Genomic DNA, 17033 nt, shown 5'->3' with positions numbered 1-17033 from the left:
AATCAAAAATGAGTAAATTCAGTAACAAACACAATTTATTTTTTCTTTTTCATTCATTAATAAGATTTTTAAATGGTTTTGTTTTATAAAAGTTTCATCAACATTCTTAAGGTCCAATCCTTCCAGATGCAAACATCTAAACAGAATTTTCTTGTTCTCCTTTAAAGTGGAATGAACCACCAACTACTCATATATTTTACACAGCAAAGGCCCTTCCAGCCGCAACCCAGCACGATGCTGGGAAACAAAGTTCTCATTCAACAAGTGCCAAAATTCTTAATGAAGTGCTAAAGACTTTAATGTTCTTAAGTGCATTAAGACTATATTTAGATGTAAAAAAAAATCAAGACGCTTGTGTGTCGTGTGTACTCATCCATTTATAGGATTAAGTATATGATGTCCAGCAGAGCACATTCTGTACTTGGTTAAAGGGATGTTTCTTTTCTCCATTCATGACCCTGGACCACAAAACCAGTCATAAGTGTGAATGTTTTAAAACTAAGTTTGTATAATTCGTTAGAATAGAACAATATTTGTTTGCGATACAACCATTTTAATATAAAAACATTTTTGATTCAAAAACTTACCTTTAAAGTTGTACAAATTCGCTTTCATCGTTACTTGATTATAATGCCAGAATGAGTTGTTGCTCATACAATGTAACCACAGAAGAGTCAGGCTTTAAATAGGAAAATTATCAAAACACTTTTTTGACATTTTTGCGAAAGTTGGTGATGGTCTAATCCAATTTATTCATCTATGCTAAGCTAAGCTAAAAATTCCATTCTAGCTAAATGGATTTAAATATGGTAAAACTTAACTGACTTGATGACTAACTCTAGGTGACTTGTAAAATGAGCCTATTTCCAAAGAGAAGAGTGTTGCTTTAAGTCTGGTTTTGGCGTCTGAAGTCATTCATAATTAGGTAAAAATATCCCAATTTTTAAAAATCTTACCTGGAAGCGTCGTCACGTACTACCAGTAAAGACATGTGATTTGTAGCTGATGCCATTCGAAGAACCTCCACTGCCCTAATAAAACAACACATATACAGTTGAAGTTAAAATTATTAGCCCTCCTGTGCCTTTTTTTCTTTTTCAAATATTTCAGTGCAAGGAATTTTTCACAGTATTTCCTATAATATTTTTGCCTCTGGAGAAAGTCTTATTTGTTTTATTTATCTAGAATAAAAGCAGTTTTTATTTTTAAAAAGCATTTCAAGGTCAAAATTATTAGCCCCTTTAAGCGATATTTTTTCCATTGTCTATAAAATAAACCACTGTTATACAATTATTTGCCTAATTAACCTAGTTAAGCCTTTAAACGGCACTTTAAGCAACAAGTACCTTAAATAATCTAGTAAAATATTATGTACTGTCATTATGGGAAAGATTAAAGAAATCATTTATGAGAAATTAGTTATTTAAACTGTTATGTTTAAAAGAAATGTGTTGAAAAAAATCTTTACATTAGACAGAAATAGAGGAAAAATTAACAGTGGAGCTAAAAATTTAGGAGGGATAATAATTCTCACTTAAACTGTAATTCTCAATTCAGTTCAGTTATTTTAATATACTCCAAGCATCTTGTCATTTATTACATGCTCATACAGTAAACAATCCAAAATAAATTACTTTTCATTCGTAACACCCCGTAAATTCATGTTGTTGACATCTAAAATGAGGTCCCCTGGTCTGAGACGCCCTGAAAGACAGAAAGGGACACCATCCATCATCCCCAGAATCTAAATAGACGTATTCCAGCGAGATTTTGGGAGAAAGAACATACCGTCCTGTGCCGCGACGCCACCTGGCAAAATGCGTTTAATGAAAATGCCGAACTCTTCACCGCTCTGTCCCCTGTAGCCCCCAATAATCTTCACGCCTATCAAATTGAGAACAATGTTTTTTGGATTAATGGGAGTGACAGGACAAACTGTACACCGAAATACCTCAAAGCAATGGATATTCAAAAAAATATTATAATAAACTCACCAAGTCCTTTTTTACAGTCTGTAAACTCTAGTCTTTCCACAGCACGATTGATGCCATGAGGTCCCATTATTGTCCTGAAAAAAAAAAGAGAAATTCTTTTACAAATCGGTACAAGACATACTATCCTAAAGGGAAGATTTTCAGATGAATGTTCCAGACTGTTTTTTAAAAACACAGATTATCGAATGGATAGTAATAATGCGGTTGACCCTCTGATGCAAGAATTATTAAATCCCAGAGGAAAGAATATAATCATTCCTCATCTTTTTTTTCCTCCAAAATGGCTGCATAATGAGAGATTTATTACAACAGAAGATAATGGTAAATGCTGCAGAACAAATATATATATATATATATAAATGCTATATATATATAAATTTGGATGTAAAATTGCACCTCAGTGTTTTTTAAGTTTATGTTAAATTTATTTACTGTAATGATTCAGTAGGTTAAACCACTTTTAATATAGAAATATGAACGTATGAATTCAATGTGGTTGGAAAGGCATCCACCGCATAAAACGTATGCCAGAGTAATTGACGGTTCGTTCCACTGTGGCAGTCCCTGATAAATCAGGGACTAAGCTGGAAAAAAAGTGAGTGAATCGAATATGGGCTTTAAAAATGTAAAAGAAATTACAGTAAACAATGTGGTTGAAGCAATGATTCATCATAAGGCAAAATAAAGAAAAGCTTATTCAGAAAGTAGATTACTATGCTTGTATATTAAAAATCACAAAATGTAGGTAAATGAACTGTAGATAAACAATGAAAGCGTCTAATAGTAATTCCTTTATAGAAAGAGGGCATATATGCAGTCTGATCCCCATTGTATTTAATCCCCACAACAGACCAAAAGCAAACAAATACAATGCTTTACTTTAAAGGACATCAAGTGAGATGCTAATAAAACTCTGAAATTGTTCCTATTTATGAGACCAAGATTGTTTAATATTTTCATTGTAATTATGTAGCCTTTTTATTCAAATGTTATTGAATATTATTTTCTGAGTTTATTTTTTGTACATCGCTGCAAATAACTTTGGTAACTCTTTTTAATAATGTCTCATTGGTTAACATCAGTTAATGGATTAACTTAAATCAACATAAACATTTTAATGTTAGTTAAACAAATTGTTCAGAAGCATTATATATTAACAGATACAACCTTATATATTAGTAATATATTAGTAAATGTTAAAATCAGCATTATGATTTATAAATGCTTTAGTACTATTACTCATTCTTTTATTCATTAGAGCTAATATTCAATCTAAAATTTTAAGTATTGGTTTCAAATCTGACAAATATTTTTTCACTTAAGACTTATTGAAAAGGCAATTGCCATTCAGGAGACAGTTTGACCCCGGCAAAAACACACTACACAAAAATAAAACAAAACAAATCCAAGAATACAACTGAAATGAGCATAAGTGTAAAACATTTAAAGAATCTAAACACGATAAAATTAATTGCATTTATTGACATCTGGGGTCACTGAGGCCCTAAACATAACATAACGTACTATTATGCTGATAAATCAAATTAATCTAATCAGGAAAAGGTTTTAATGGAATAAAAGGAATTGTTTAGATGAACTTTTATGTTTTTCCATCACATTGTAGCATACATTTATTTTGAAGAGTAAGAAATGAATAAAATTAAGTATAATTAAGAGTCCATTTGAAAATGATCATAGTGTCAAAGTCAAAGTCAGCTTTACTGTCAATTCAGCCACATGTACAGGACATATATAGAATCGAAATTACATTACTCTCAGACCCTAGGTGCCTAACATATAATGTTAATATAAAAAGTAGAGTGTTAAGAAAAGGAAAATGTACAATATATACAATTGTACATAAAATGTGGTCTAAAGAAATACATAACATGTAGTCTAAAATGTAGTCTCTGGAATTAAGATTTATTAGCATTGGCTTTAGTCAAAAAATTTGCTTTGTTCTGTATTCTTCAGAATTTAAAATATAAAAGTTGTCATTTAGTGCACAAAATAACAGTTAATGAAAAAAAGTTGTCTCGTTTTTATATGTTTAGATACATTTTTAGAGCCCAATACCAACCTCAGAAATTTCCTCAGGAGGAATAACCCTGTCTTTCAATCAAAACAAATGAAAATGTTTGCTATGTTCTTCCATTTTCTGAAAAAAAAAAAAAACACATTTTATTTATAAATATGGGCGACGCAGTCGCGCAGTGGGTAGCACGTTCGCCTCACAGCAAGAAGGTCGCTGGGTCGCTGGGTCGCTGGGTCGCTGGTTCGATCCTCGGCTCAGCTGGCGTTTCTGTGTGGAGTTTGCATGTTCGCGTGGGTTTCCTCCGGGTGCTCCGGTTTCCCCCACAGTCCAAAGACATGCGGTATAGGTGAATTGGGTAGGCTAAATTGTGTGTGTTCGGATGTTTCCCAGAGATGGGTTGCGGCTGGAAGGGCATCCGCTGTGTAAAAAACTTGCTGGATAAGTTGGCGGTTCATTCCGCTGTGGCGACCCCGGGATAATAAAGGGACTAAGCCGACAAGAAAATGAATGAATGATTTATAAATATTCCTTCTTCCAGCGCAATGCTTTTGCTAAACTTATTAAAACGTGCCAAAGTCATAAACGGCAAACATTAGCTGAATACACAACTGTGCTCCTGAAACAGATGGTGTTTCACCTTCAGGATTTATAATCTCAAAACCAAAGTGCTGTTTTCGTTTGGTTGAGTTCATGTGGCGGTCAGCGTGAGCCGAACAGGATGAAAAGGACAAATGCTTGCACTTCTAACTAGCGATGTATTTAACCTGATTCCCATCTCTGCAATTAGTGTTCTTTGTTATCTCCTCTCCTAGACTGTAAACAATGCCCTTTAATCTATGCCACATTGAAAGCAACAAGAAGAATTAGAACTAGATTAAGGATAACGATAATCTTCCCCTTTGCTGCAGCAGGCAGATCTGGCATGTTTATTTACATCTTAAAACACCCCTGCGTGCCTTTTTCTGCTTATACATGCAATTATGAAGCACGAAAGGATTTGTGCTGTTAACGAGTCACCCTCAGATGGAGCGTGTGAGATTGTGTTACAAAAGATCCAGCATTAAACTGATCACTTAATTCTACCTAATCTGTCTTACCTTGCTCAAGCCATGTAAGGATATGCACTCAAGTGACTGCATCCAAACCATCCTCTCTAGGGTGCATCCTATTTGCCTTGCTCTAAGTTTCCACTTCCTGACGCACAACAATGATATTGAACTCCAAAACGACACGTTCTTAAACCACATATAATACCTAGTGGTGATATTAATGAGCAGCTCACTGAAAGCAGTTTTCTATGCACATACTGTACACATGCATGTGTTTTATGTAAACAGAATGTTACCGTTGGCTGAAATGTAAGCTTAACAAGCAGAAACAGAAACCTAAATGAGGCTACAAATGAGCATGAGCATTTGCTTAATCTACAATCACAGAAAACAAGAAGATAAATGGCTTTTCCTACCAGTAGAGGAGTGAAAGACCGTCAAAGTGTTCTGCTTCCACGGATTGTGGAAGCAGTGCCATCGCAGGTTCGCAAGCGACTGATGAGCTGCAGTGAAGTCGACGATATCACTGGGTTGGGGGGGAAAAAGCGGTGGTTCAAATCAGGTCAGTCTCGATGACCGAGAGACAGCAATCTAGCCAGACAGTAACAGACACACTCCTACCTATTCACTAATCTCTCCTGATACCCCGCAGTCACATGGTTTGCCTCACCTCTCTCTGCGCTGTCACAGCTGATGAGGATTCTGTCTCTCTCCGGAGGCAGGAAAGCTCAAAACTTGACACCGCGACGTGATGTGAAACGAGGGGACGCGAGTCTGACGCATGATTTCTGATGTAGGGATGCTGAATCTTGTCAGGGTCAAGTCTATTTAAAGGGAAAAGGGAATAAAGAAGCAGGCGTTAGCTTTGTATGGCTAAATGCAAGACTTATATCTTAAATATGAGCTAAATAGAAAGTTTTAAAGGGATGCTTTTTGAATAGAATAAATATATTAACAGCATTAGTGACTCTATCAGTGAAATAAAATATCCACAAAACTGTATAGAAAAAACAAACACTACACTTGAGTGCAAAAGTGCAGTCAGTACTTTAACTTTTACAAGAGCTGATTTAAATGAGTACTTTTGCCATCTTTGCTCACTTTTGATCAAGAAAAGTATATTTAAAATTAAAAATAAAATAAAGCAGCATGCGTTAGCTTTGTGTGCATAAATGCTGTACTTATAGAAAGGAGCTAAATAGAAAGTTTTAAAGGGACACTTTTTGAATGGAATAAATATTATTAACAGTATTAGTGACTTTATCAATTAAATAAAATATCCACATAACTGTATGGAAAAAATAAATAAATCAAATTAACAGTGTACACTTGAGTACAAAAGTGTAGTCAGTACTTTAAATTTTAAAAGAGTCAATTTAAACAATTTAAAGTATTTTTTCCATCTTTGCTCACTTTTGATCGAGAAAAGTATATTTAAAAAATGAATGTAAAGCATGCGTTAGCTTTGTATGCATAAATGCAAGAGTCATAAAAAAGAACTTGTCTAAAATATGAGCTAAATAGAAAGTTGTAAAGGGATAGTTTATTCAAAAATGAAGATTTTCATTATCATTCACTCACATTGTTCCTAAACTAGTTTCTTTTTTTTTTAACACAAGGGAAGATATTTTGACTGAAGCAGGAAACTTGTAACCCTTCACTTCTTTGACTAAGAATGCCAACGGTTTTCAGCTTTCATCAAAATATTTTTTGTTGTGTTCAACTCAAACTGTTTAGAAACAATGAATCTATTTTTTTCAATCAACTATCCCTTAACAACTTTATATTTAGCTCATATTTTAGATCAATTCTATATGAGGTTATGCATTTATGAATATAAATGTTTAAAACCACATGAGGATGAGAACATAGTGAGTACAATTTATTCTGGGGGGAAACTGTGTCTTTAGGAACATCATAACAACAAACACACATAAGCTACAGTTTGAATAAATCGTTTATTTTTAAATAATATAATCTTTTAACCCTTGTGGAATCTTAATCCTCCTAGAATGAAAGCGCAAGTGAGCTTAAATACTGGTGTTTAGCTATAGTGACCAGGAGGAGGTGCTTTGTCTTAGTCAGATTGAGATAATGCTGATATATTTTGTATTAATGCAGATTATTGATTAGAATTACTACTAGATAAAGGATACTTGTTCTATCAATACTATTTTTATTTTTAAATATTTAGCTGACAGTTTTAAATGTTTACCTTTACTGATTCACCTCAGTCATTTAAATGCATCACCAGATTGAACATAATACTTGCATCTTAACCTGAATTAATTAAAAGTATTGATCATACACGATGACGCAGTGGCGTAGTAGTTAGTGCTGTCGTCTCACAGCAAGAAGGTCGCTGGTTCGAGCCTCGGCTGAGTCAGTTGACGATTCTGTGTGGAGTTTGCATGTTCTCCCTGTGTTCGCATGGGTTTCCTCTGGATGCTCCAGTTTCCCCCACAGTCCAAAGACATGTGGTACAGGTGAATTGGGTAGGCTAATTTGTCCATAGTGTATGAGTGTATGTGGATGCTTAAAAAGTGCTGGATAAGATGGCGGTTCATTCCGCTGTGGCGACCCCGGATTAATAAAGGGACTAAGCCGAAAAGAAAATTAATAATTGAATGATCATAAACTACTGTTGAAGTTTTAGAAATGAAATTCAGTCTTACTGCTGTTAGCACAATGATCCTTTAGAAAGTTTATTCTAGTTATAATATTGGTGCTTAACCAATATTAATGGTTTTATAGTTATCAGTGATACATTTTACTTTTAGGATTCTTAAGTGAATAGTTCAAAATAACAGACAAACATGACATAAGTATTCATTAGTAATGTGTATATTAACATTATATTATATTAATGACATTATACATTTCTTTACTTTATATCTCTTTCAAAGATGGCAAGTACCAGTACAAATATAGCACTTTGTTACTTTACATATACTGTATTTTTTTACTGTTGCTACTGTACTTTGATTTTTCACTTTACAATTAATTAAATTAAAGCTTACAATGAGAAAAGCAAGGATACAAAGGGAGTCATCGATGTACACATGACTGATGGACTGTTTTTATGGGTAATACGATGCATTTTGGTTGATTGGATCACAGGAAAACAAGGGAGACTGGTCAAATCTGACGTTTAAATGCTTAGGACTGGAGTCTCTTGTCAGCGTTCTACCACTTTCTATTGATTAGGGTCTGTGAACAGTACATGTGTATGTAGCCTACTGTACAGACTTTCTTTGATCCTTCAGTTTAATAAGTTTGCACAGTTTTCATACTGTACAAAATATCTTTAACAATTATGTACTTCATCAACATTTGTACAGTTAAAGCAATTATTTAAAGAATGTTAATACTTTATGCATTGAGATTTATTTCTGATGAGTTCCTTATATATCATTTATAGTTTTAACATGTATTTACACTATTGTTTTTATCTAAATTCATTTAAGAAACATTTAAACATTGCAGGTAATTTTACTGTTTGTCTCTAAAAATAAAATTATCATGCAAAGGATTGTCGTGTGAAAAAAATCACGCAAAAAGTTTTGAAGGTTGTAATTATGTCTGTATGTTTCTTGTTAAATAGAATAAATATATTAACAGCATCAGGGACTTTATCAGTAAAATAAAATATCCACAAAACTGTATAGAAAGTACATAAGTGTAGTCAGTTCTTTAACTTTAACCAGAGTCAGTTTAAACATGAGTACTTTGCCCTCTCTGTCCACTTTTTCAATTTAATGTGTACTTGGTTGGTAAAAAAAAAAAAAAAAAAACATATGTGTGCATGCGTACACTAGCATAAACACTGACTGGCACGTGTTATAATAATATAATTTTTTTAAAACAAGAAGCTCAGGATATATTTTTGCACTCATTCAGAATAAATACAGGAATTAGAGATTGAAATTCAAGACCTTTTAAGACCTTTTTTAGGACTCTTTCCATACATCTTAAAACCTTATAAACACTTTAGGTTTCAACCGTAAACACCAGCGAGACTTTAACTTACAGTATAACTACTGAATATTAATGTAAGAAACTAATCCAAAACTAAAACATTATTCACATACTGAATAAAAATCTAATAAATCTAGCTAATTCAGCCGGTTGGTGCATAGAACTGCAGGAATAACCGTGTTTTCTTGATTACTGCAGTAAACAAAGCAGCATGATTTCAAATCTATTAGGATTTCATTGATTTTTATAAACTACACAGCATCCTGATATTCACAGATTTAATTCAGGCAAACTTTAGCATACATACAATAATCAAAAATTATATAAAAATTAATACCTTGCAAAATAGCATTTAAGACTTTTTACTACTTTTTCAGGGCCTTACATTTCTCTACAATGATTTATCAACTTTTAATACCTTGTAAGACCCCGCGGACACCTTGTCATTATAAATGTAAATAAATACAAAAACACTAGTTATATTAACCACCTTTCCAGATTTTGTGTAATACTTCTGTAGTAAATGATGATAAAGCAACAAAAAGTAAACTTCCATAAGTGTGATGCTTAGCTAAGTTATGCCTTAAGGTTTTCAGAACAACTAACTTTACCTGCACATTTTACCTTGAAACTTAATGTGGCCTAAGCTCGTATGTAGAAACAAAACTTAACAGTTACTTCCCCTAAAAACTACATGTACACCGCCACATTCCTATTCTATATTGTCGTTTATTAAAGGGTTACACATATATAATTGCACAACTTAATCTAGCTTTTGAAATCCGTCCTGTAACTTAACGTACAGGTCTATTTTGCTGTGAGAATATTGAGGAAATGTTTGCATTTAAAAAAGCTATTAAGCCGGTTCTTGAACGTCTTAATTAACATAATTCAAGTAAGACCTTAAGAAAGATTAGTAATATGTAATATACTGTATGTTTTGTAATAATCACATTTTCACCCATCAACGAGCACGTACTGTACCTCAAACCCGTTGATGCAGAATCCGCCGGAACTGTAGCAGTAGTGGCTTCTTGTTTCCGGGGAACGCAAATCTGTTGCGCCAAAAGGCTAGCGTTGAACTTGATGTTTTGTAACATGCTGTTGAAGGGTGAACAGTTTATGGACATAATCGTTTACTGTGAGTCAGGTAAGTCTACATCATCTTCTGTTTGGGAAGTCATGTTATTTGAAGTTTGGCTTGGTCACCGTAAAAATACAAAGCAACGTTTATGACTTGTTAACAGAATGGCTGAGCCTGTTAGCATTGTCAATTTTTGTACTAAATACTACAATTAAAAAGTTTGGGATCAGTTTTTCGTCAAGTTTATATTTATTTGTTAAAAAATAATGAAGTGTGTAAGTTTTTTGAGTGCAAACTGCAAAGCTGAATTGGCCATCCTTGCAGTGTTTAGTCTTACCTGAACCTTGAGAAAGAAATAATAAGCAGAAAATTAGTTATTCTTTATTCATTCTTTATTTCACTCCGTTTAATACAAAGGCATTGCTAAACTATCTTAACTTAAATTTAGAATTGAGTGTGTTGTATTTCCACTACATTTGAAATATAGATTAAGAAAAAAAGCTATTTAAAAAAATGCACTGTTTTCCCAGCTTCTAAGGTAGAGCTGTATTTTAACAACTATATATTCATATGTAGATATAACATGAAATAGATATCTAGGCATATTGATATTGTAATGTGCACATTTGCAATAGTCACATCGCAAGATATGCAATGTTGAGTCTGAATTATAGCTAAGCCCCACAGAGCACATCTGATTTATTTTTGTCACTGCTAAGCTAATAGAATTAAAGTTTATCATTTTATGTTTTTTTAACGCCTTTGACTGAACATTTCAAGAGAATTTGGGTAGAAATGTGTATGTTTGGAGGTGTAACAAACATGAATTGTTTTTAATTATTTATTTTATTTATGCAAAAAAGATTTCACTTACCCCACTTTCTTGATCTACAAAAATGTTTAGATATTTTGAAACAAGCTAATTTTTTGCATTGTGATTATTCAATTTCTGTACCTGAATGCTGTTAAACCCTCCAGAAAACCATCTAATAGGGCTATAAAAACTATGTGAAACTGCATTCATATAGCAATATTTATTGCAGGATGATGACATATTGCTGTTAGGTCACGTGTGGAACCTGTTTGTTGTGGTTCTCTTTTGTGGTTCTTGTTTTGATTTGCAGAGCCTGCATGATTGCTGATTTGTGGGTGGGTCATCTCACCTGAGACCTGTTATGTGGTGCCTATAAAAAGTCCAATATTTGACATGAGAAGAGAGCTCGGTTAGCCAGACCTCCCTGCCTGGCATTTTGGTTTTATTTTAGTTTGTTTTGGATCATGAGCTCAGTTCACTACCATGCACGTTTTTCACTACTGACTTCCATTTACAGTATACTGACTTTGATTTCTTTAAATACTTTGGTTAATTGTACTTTTTTGTTAATAAAATATTTCTCTTTTTAATTTACCCGCTACGTATTGTCTCTCTAGCGGTAAAATTTTGAGCTGGTTGTAACAATTGCATAATAAGATTTTTCCAATATTGTGCAGCCCTAATATATATGTTTTATCCAAGGTTATTGTATTATCAGAATCTTATACCAGTCCATGCCCATGTCTGTGTGTGTATGTGTATATATATATATATATATATATATATATATATATATATATATATATATATATATATATATATAGATAGATAGATAGATAGATAGATAGATAGATAGATAGATAGATAGATAGATAGATAGAAAGGCAGGCAGGCATACACTGATGTAAGATTCTGATGGTATGGTAACCTTGGATAAAAATATCACGGTATTGTAATTACTGCTCTAAAATTTGTAGCTTTTAAATGTCTTATTAAAAAAACATCAAGATTTTCCCTCATTGAACAAAATATATTTTATTTTAAGAAACATTTAAAATATTTTAGCACAATAGCATTTAATGTTGAGGGTCCTTTTGAGAAATAATGTTGCCCTAAAAAACTAAATAAAGTAGTTGTAAAAATCACGTAAATAAAACGTATATACTGTAGGAATGGTATAACAAAGTTTTGGCGTTTTAAAACCTTGACTTTTCCAAACTATGGTAAACCTTAAACGGTTATCGTCCTATGCCTAAGACTTTGTATATTGCTACTGCTATTTTTATTGCTTATTTGTACCGCTCTTTAAAAATTATTGCCAATTAATACATTAAATCTTAAAACTGATCCCCGTCTTTTCAATAATTTGGACATTTATTTATTTTTATTTGGACATTCTGCAAGTGTGCCACTTCTTATTTTTATTAAGGATAATTTACTAGACCTTCTTTACTCTGGTTATGAACTGATCACACAGTCTGTGTAATATAATCCATATTGTTGGTTTTAGGTGAAACGCACCTGTTTTGAAGAGGATTTCACTTGCACTCTAGGATTATGCTGTCATCGTTCCTTCTTCGTGGGTGCACTGCAAAGCACTATATACAAGCACTTTCTAGCACCCGATTGTGTATTGATTGTTGCACCATCAGAAGACTAGCCACATCCAGCAGCCAGCAGTTTCTCAGGAGGACCACACAGCGACTCCTCAACCAGTCACGAGGAGCCAAAACTCACAAGAGGAAACATCAGAGCCAGGCAGATGACTGGAAGAAAAAAAACAAGACTATCCTTACATATATTGCAGCTGCTGGAGTGGGAATGATTGGGATGTCATATGCTGCTGTTCCGCTCTACAGACTGTACTGTCAGGTCGGTATGACACTGGCAATCTCAAGGACATTTTTTGTGGTGGAATCGTAGTATTGCAATAATATGTTTCTCTCTTCAGGCTACAGGGTTGGGCGGCGCAGCAGTAGCAGGACACGACACTGAGCAAGTGGCAACTATGAAGCCTGTCAGGGATCGTATCATTAAAGTGACATTCAACGCAGACACGCACGCCAGCATACAGTGGAACTTTCGTCCACAGCAGTCAGAGATTTATGTAAGATTATAGCTATTCTTTTGTGATCCATTTTTGTGGGATCTTGATTCAGTGTAATACAAAAGCTTTGATAATATATCTTAAATTACAATTGAGTTACTTTCCATTACATCTGAAATATGAAAAAAAACTGTTTAGAGTTTTTCTCAGTCACTTTGGTACATTTCTCAGATCAGAATGTAAATTTGCAAAATAGCAAGTGCATTTCTCAAAATAGTGCGTTCAAATAGCGAAACGTTTTCTTGCTCAAAATCATCAGCTCATCTCTCAAAGTAAAGTTTATTTATAAACTAATTTTGAGAGGATCATGTGCTTATGATTATTCTTAGCTAACTCTCTATAATATAATATAATGCAATACAATACATAGAAAATAGAGTTTTAACACACTAACCCTGGTTTCACAGTCAAGGCTTGAGCCTAGTCCTTGATTAAAATGTAAGTCTCAGCGTTTTAACTGAAATAAAATTGCACTGATTGATTTTTAAATTTATCAGTGCCTTTGTTTTGTCTTAAGATGCACACCAGTAATGTTTTTTTCTAAGCATGTTTTTAAAAATTACTGAAATGTCCTAATTGAACTATGGCCTAATCCTGGCAATTGTCTAAGCCCTGTCTGTGAAACCGAGCCTAAATGTTTATGCTCAAATATTTTAAAATTTGATTATAGTTTCACCATTGTTATTGAAACCAAAAAAAGAAAGCAATGTTTAGTTATTCATTCATATCTTTGTTAAATACGTCACTCATATCATTATCTTGTTTGCTAATTGTTTATTTATTCCTAATTTGCAGTATTAAACATGTTCTCTTTAATAAGATTTGGAAAAGTTAAAGTTTTAATAATTTCACTGGCATCTAAATTTTGATATTATTTTATAAACAATTTTATAAACATTATTTATTAAACGCTAATTTACATGAGTTAAAAAACATGCATTTATTATATTTGTATACTGGATACCTGTTAAAGGATCTTAAAGGCATTAAGAAATGTCCTTTTAACAGTCCCTTCCTCTCGTCTGCGCTCGATGGGTGACCGGGCTTTCTCTTCCCTGGCTCTGAGGCTCTGGAACTCTCTCCCCTAAACATTTGACATGCTGAATCTTTTAGATTGTTTAAATCATTCTTGAAAACACACTAATTTACACTCACCTATTTGTGAGGTGGTTATTCTTGGTTTGTTTTATGGTTATAGATAATTAAATGTTTTATTTTGAATGTTTCAATTTTACTGTTGCTCCAACCTGTGTTTATATCTTTGCCTTTTTTGTGTAAAGTATCTTGAGAATTAAGTTTTAAAGGCGAGTTATAAAAATACATAATAATTATTATTAACGCAAAGACCTGCAAACATTACAGTTCAATAAAGTTATATTCAGTATACATTATTTTTCTGTCAATACTAAATCCTTTAATATTATAAATTTGTAATGTAAAACGTTGACTGTGTGGTGTCAAAAATGTGCTCTTATACAGCTTTACATAAGCATCACGCTTTGTTTGGACATGTTCTCAGGTTGTACCAGGGGAGACTGCACTGGCTTTTTATAGGGCACGGAATCCCACCGACAAGCCAGTGATAGGCATTTCTACTTACAATGTTGTACCTTTTGAGGCTGGACAATATTTTAATAAGATACAGGTACATGTGATGCATTAAATAAATCCATACTGACATTTCTATAATGACTAAAAATGTTCTCCACTTGCTACCATCTGAGCTCATTAAGTAGTATTAAATTCTAATACAAAGCATCTTTTCTCCTTCAGTGTTTTTGTTTCGAGGAACAGAGGTTAAACCCACACGAGGAGGTGGACATGCCTGTGTTCTTCTACATCGACCCAGAGTTTGATGAAGACCCCCGGATGGCGCGAGTTGATACTATTACACTCTCTTATACCTTTTTTGAAGCCAAAGAGGGACAACATTTACCCCTCCCAGGGTATAGTTAATTATGCTTTTTATTCAGAGACTTTTAATTACAATTTATTTCACGAGAGTGTGTTATGTAACACATTTAGAAATGATTATTGCTTACATTGTCACATGTCACTTCAATGTCTTTAAATGATTGTACCAAAATGGAAGCAAAATCAAGGCCATTATGAAGCTGCTGATCATGTCTGTGAATTTTGTGGTTAAAACTATAAAATATTGGTTATATTTATACACCATGAAATACAAAACAGCAGTTTAGTATCAACCATCCAACAACTCAACTGTAGATGCATGCAAATTACTTTCTAGTAAAGTGCTACTTGTTTGGCTTACTCTGATGTAACACTAGAGGGCAGCATCTGCACACACTGCATTGAAAGGCATTTACAAGTGAATAATTGGACTGGAATAAAAGCATAATCTTTTGTAATGTTTATATTCATTTTTAGTTGATATAACAGGACAAGGTTAATATGTGCTTTTTGATATCATACAGCTGTAGAAGTTTTATATAACGTGTAACTACTCAGTGGCGCTTCATTGAACAAAATCATGTTCAGACATGTTGCTTCAGTTTAGATCGTATCTAATCAAGGCCAACAAGTTACAAAATATGTGAAGTGATATTAAGGTAAAGAGACCAAGAATTGTCGGAGTAGCAATCAAATCCTACTAAATGACATCCTGAAGACATGAAATTTCATTAATATTTATATAGTTGTGTTATGAAGTTGCATAATGCTTGTTTAATTCTAATATTAGATTTTTTTGTATGATTCTTTGAGACACTGTAATGTTAAATTAATTTCAAAATCTAATTTGTTTGTCAATTCTAATGTTCTCTGTGTGTGGTGTGTAGAGAGAGAGAGAGAGAGATCTTTAAAGCATTATGTAATGTGGCATTGTTAGTGAAAGTTCATAATGAAAGTCATAATTGTGGTTCTATCCATCCATCCATCCATCCATAGAGAGAAATAGAGAGAGATTTGTGCGTGCGTGCGTGCGTGTATGTATTGAAGTCAGAATTATTAGCGCCCCTGTTTATTTTTTCCCCCAATTTCTGTTCTGTTCTGGGAAGATTGTTTCAGCACATTTCTAAGCATAATAGTTTTAAAAACTTATTTCTAATAACTGATTTATTTTATCGTTTCCATGATGACAGTAAATAATATTTAAATAAATAAATAAGTAAATAATATTTGACTAGATATTTTTCAAGACACTGCTATACAGCTTAAAGTGACATTAAAAGGCTTAACTAGGTTAATAAGGTGAACTAGGCAGGTTAGGGTAATTAGTCAAGTTATTGTATAACGATGGTTTGTTCTGTAGATTATCGGAAAACAAATTAGCTTAAAGGGGCTAATAATTTTGCCCCAAAAATGGCAAAAAATTTTTTATTAATAACTGCTTTTATTCTAGCTGAAACAAAACAAATAAGACTTTCTCCAGAAGAAAAACTATTATCAGACATACTTTGAAAATGTCATTGCTCTGTTAAAAATAATTTGAGAAATATTTAAAAAAGAAAATAAAAATCAAAAGGGGGCTAATAATTCTGACTTCAACTGTATGTATCTATGTATATGTGTGAATATATATATATATATATATATATATATATATATATATATATATATATATATATAATTACATACACGTACATACATGCATGCATACATACATAAATACATACACACACACACACATATATATATATATATATATATATATATATATATATATATATATATATATATATATATATATATATATATAATGAGAGAGAGATTCATATAATAATAATAATACTATCAATAATAATATAAAATACTAATATTTTTTCACACACAAACACGAATATATAGACGAAGTAAATTTACAAAAATATTTTAGAAGGAAAAGCTAGAAACTACAATGGTAATATTACGTCATTTTAACACTACGTCATTCTTCGTGCCCCGGAAAACAACAAACCCGAGCACGCGCTTGAAATTCGCTAAAAGAGCTGACCCAGAATCAGCTGAGCC

The 17033-nt window shown here is 32.8% G+C and overlaps 2 protein-coding genes across 4 annotated transcripts in view; one reads left to right on the top strand and one right to left on the bottom strand.

Moving 5' to 3' along the window:
- stxbp4 (syntaxin binding protein 4) overlaps positions 1-10084 on the bottom strand; it is a 74800-nt gene extending 64716 nt beyond the window's left edge. Inside the window, exons 1-7 of one of the 2 annotated variants that reach the window (XM_009306798.5) lie at positions 10041-10084; positions 5700-5902; positions 5495-5604; positions 1995-2068; positions 1789-1884; positions 1635-1704; positions 957-1031 (exon numbers count right to left, since the gene is read on the bottom strand). In XM_009306798.5, coding sequence (XP_009305073.1) covers positions 957-1031; positions 1635-1704; positions 1789-1884; positions 1995-2068; positions 5495-5556 — 377 coding nt within the window. In that variant the 5' untranslated portion in view covers positions 5557-5604; positions 5700-5902; positions 10041-10084. The remainder of the gene's footprint in view (positions 1-956; positions 1032-1634; positions 1705-1788; positions 1885-1994; positions 2069-5494; positions 5605-5699; positions 5903-10040) is intronic. The other variant, XM_009306799.5, reaches the window with a different exon arrangement.
- Positions 10085-10113: 29 nt separating this feature from the next.
- Positions 10114-15433, top strand: cox11 (cytochrome c oxidase assembly homolog 11 (yeast)). 2 transcript variants are annotated; one of them, XM_009306773.4, is made up of 5 exons: positions 10114-10197; positions 12465-12826; positions 12906-13061; positions 14581-14706; positions 14835-15428. In XM_009306773.4, the coding sequence occupies exons 2-5, from the start codon at positions 12512-12514 to the stop codon at positions 15015-15017; spliced, it is 780 nt and encodes a 259-aa protein (XP_009305048.1). In that variant the 5' UTR covers positions 10114-10197; positions 12465-12511; the 3' UTR covers positions 15018-15428.
- Positions 15434-17033: the final 1600 nt, after the last annotated feature.

This window comes from Danio rerio, chromosome 12, assembly GCF_049306965.1.
Source record: "Danio rerio strain Tuebingen ecotype United States chromosome 12, GRCz12tu, whole genome shotgun sequence".
In the NCBI taxonomy this organism is placed as follows: domain Eukaryota; kingdom Metazoa; phylum Chordata; class Actinopteri; order Cypriniformes; family Danionidae; genus Danio; species Danio rerio.
This window is presented reverse-complemented; position numbering and strand designations above follow the sequence as displayed.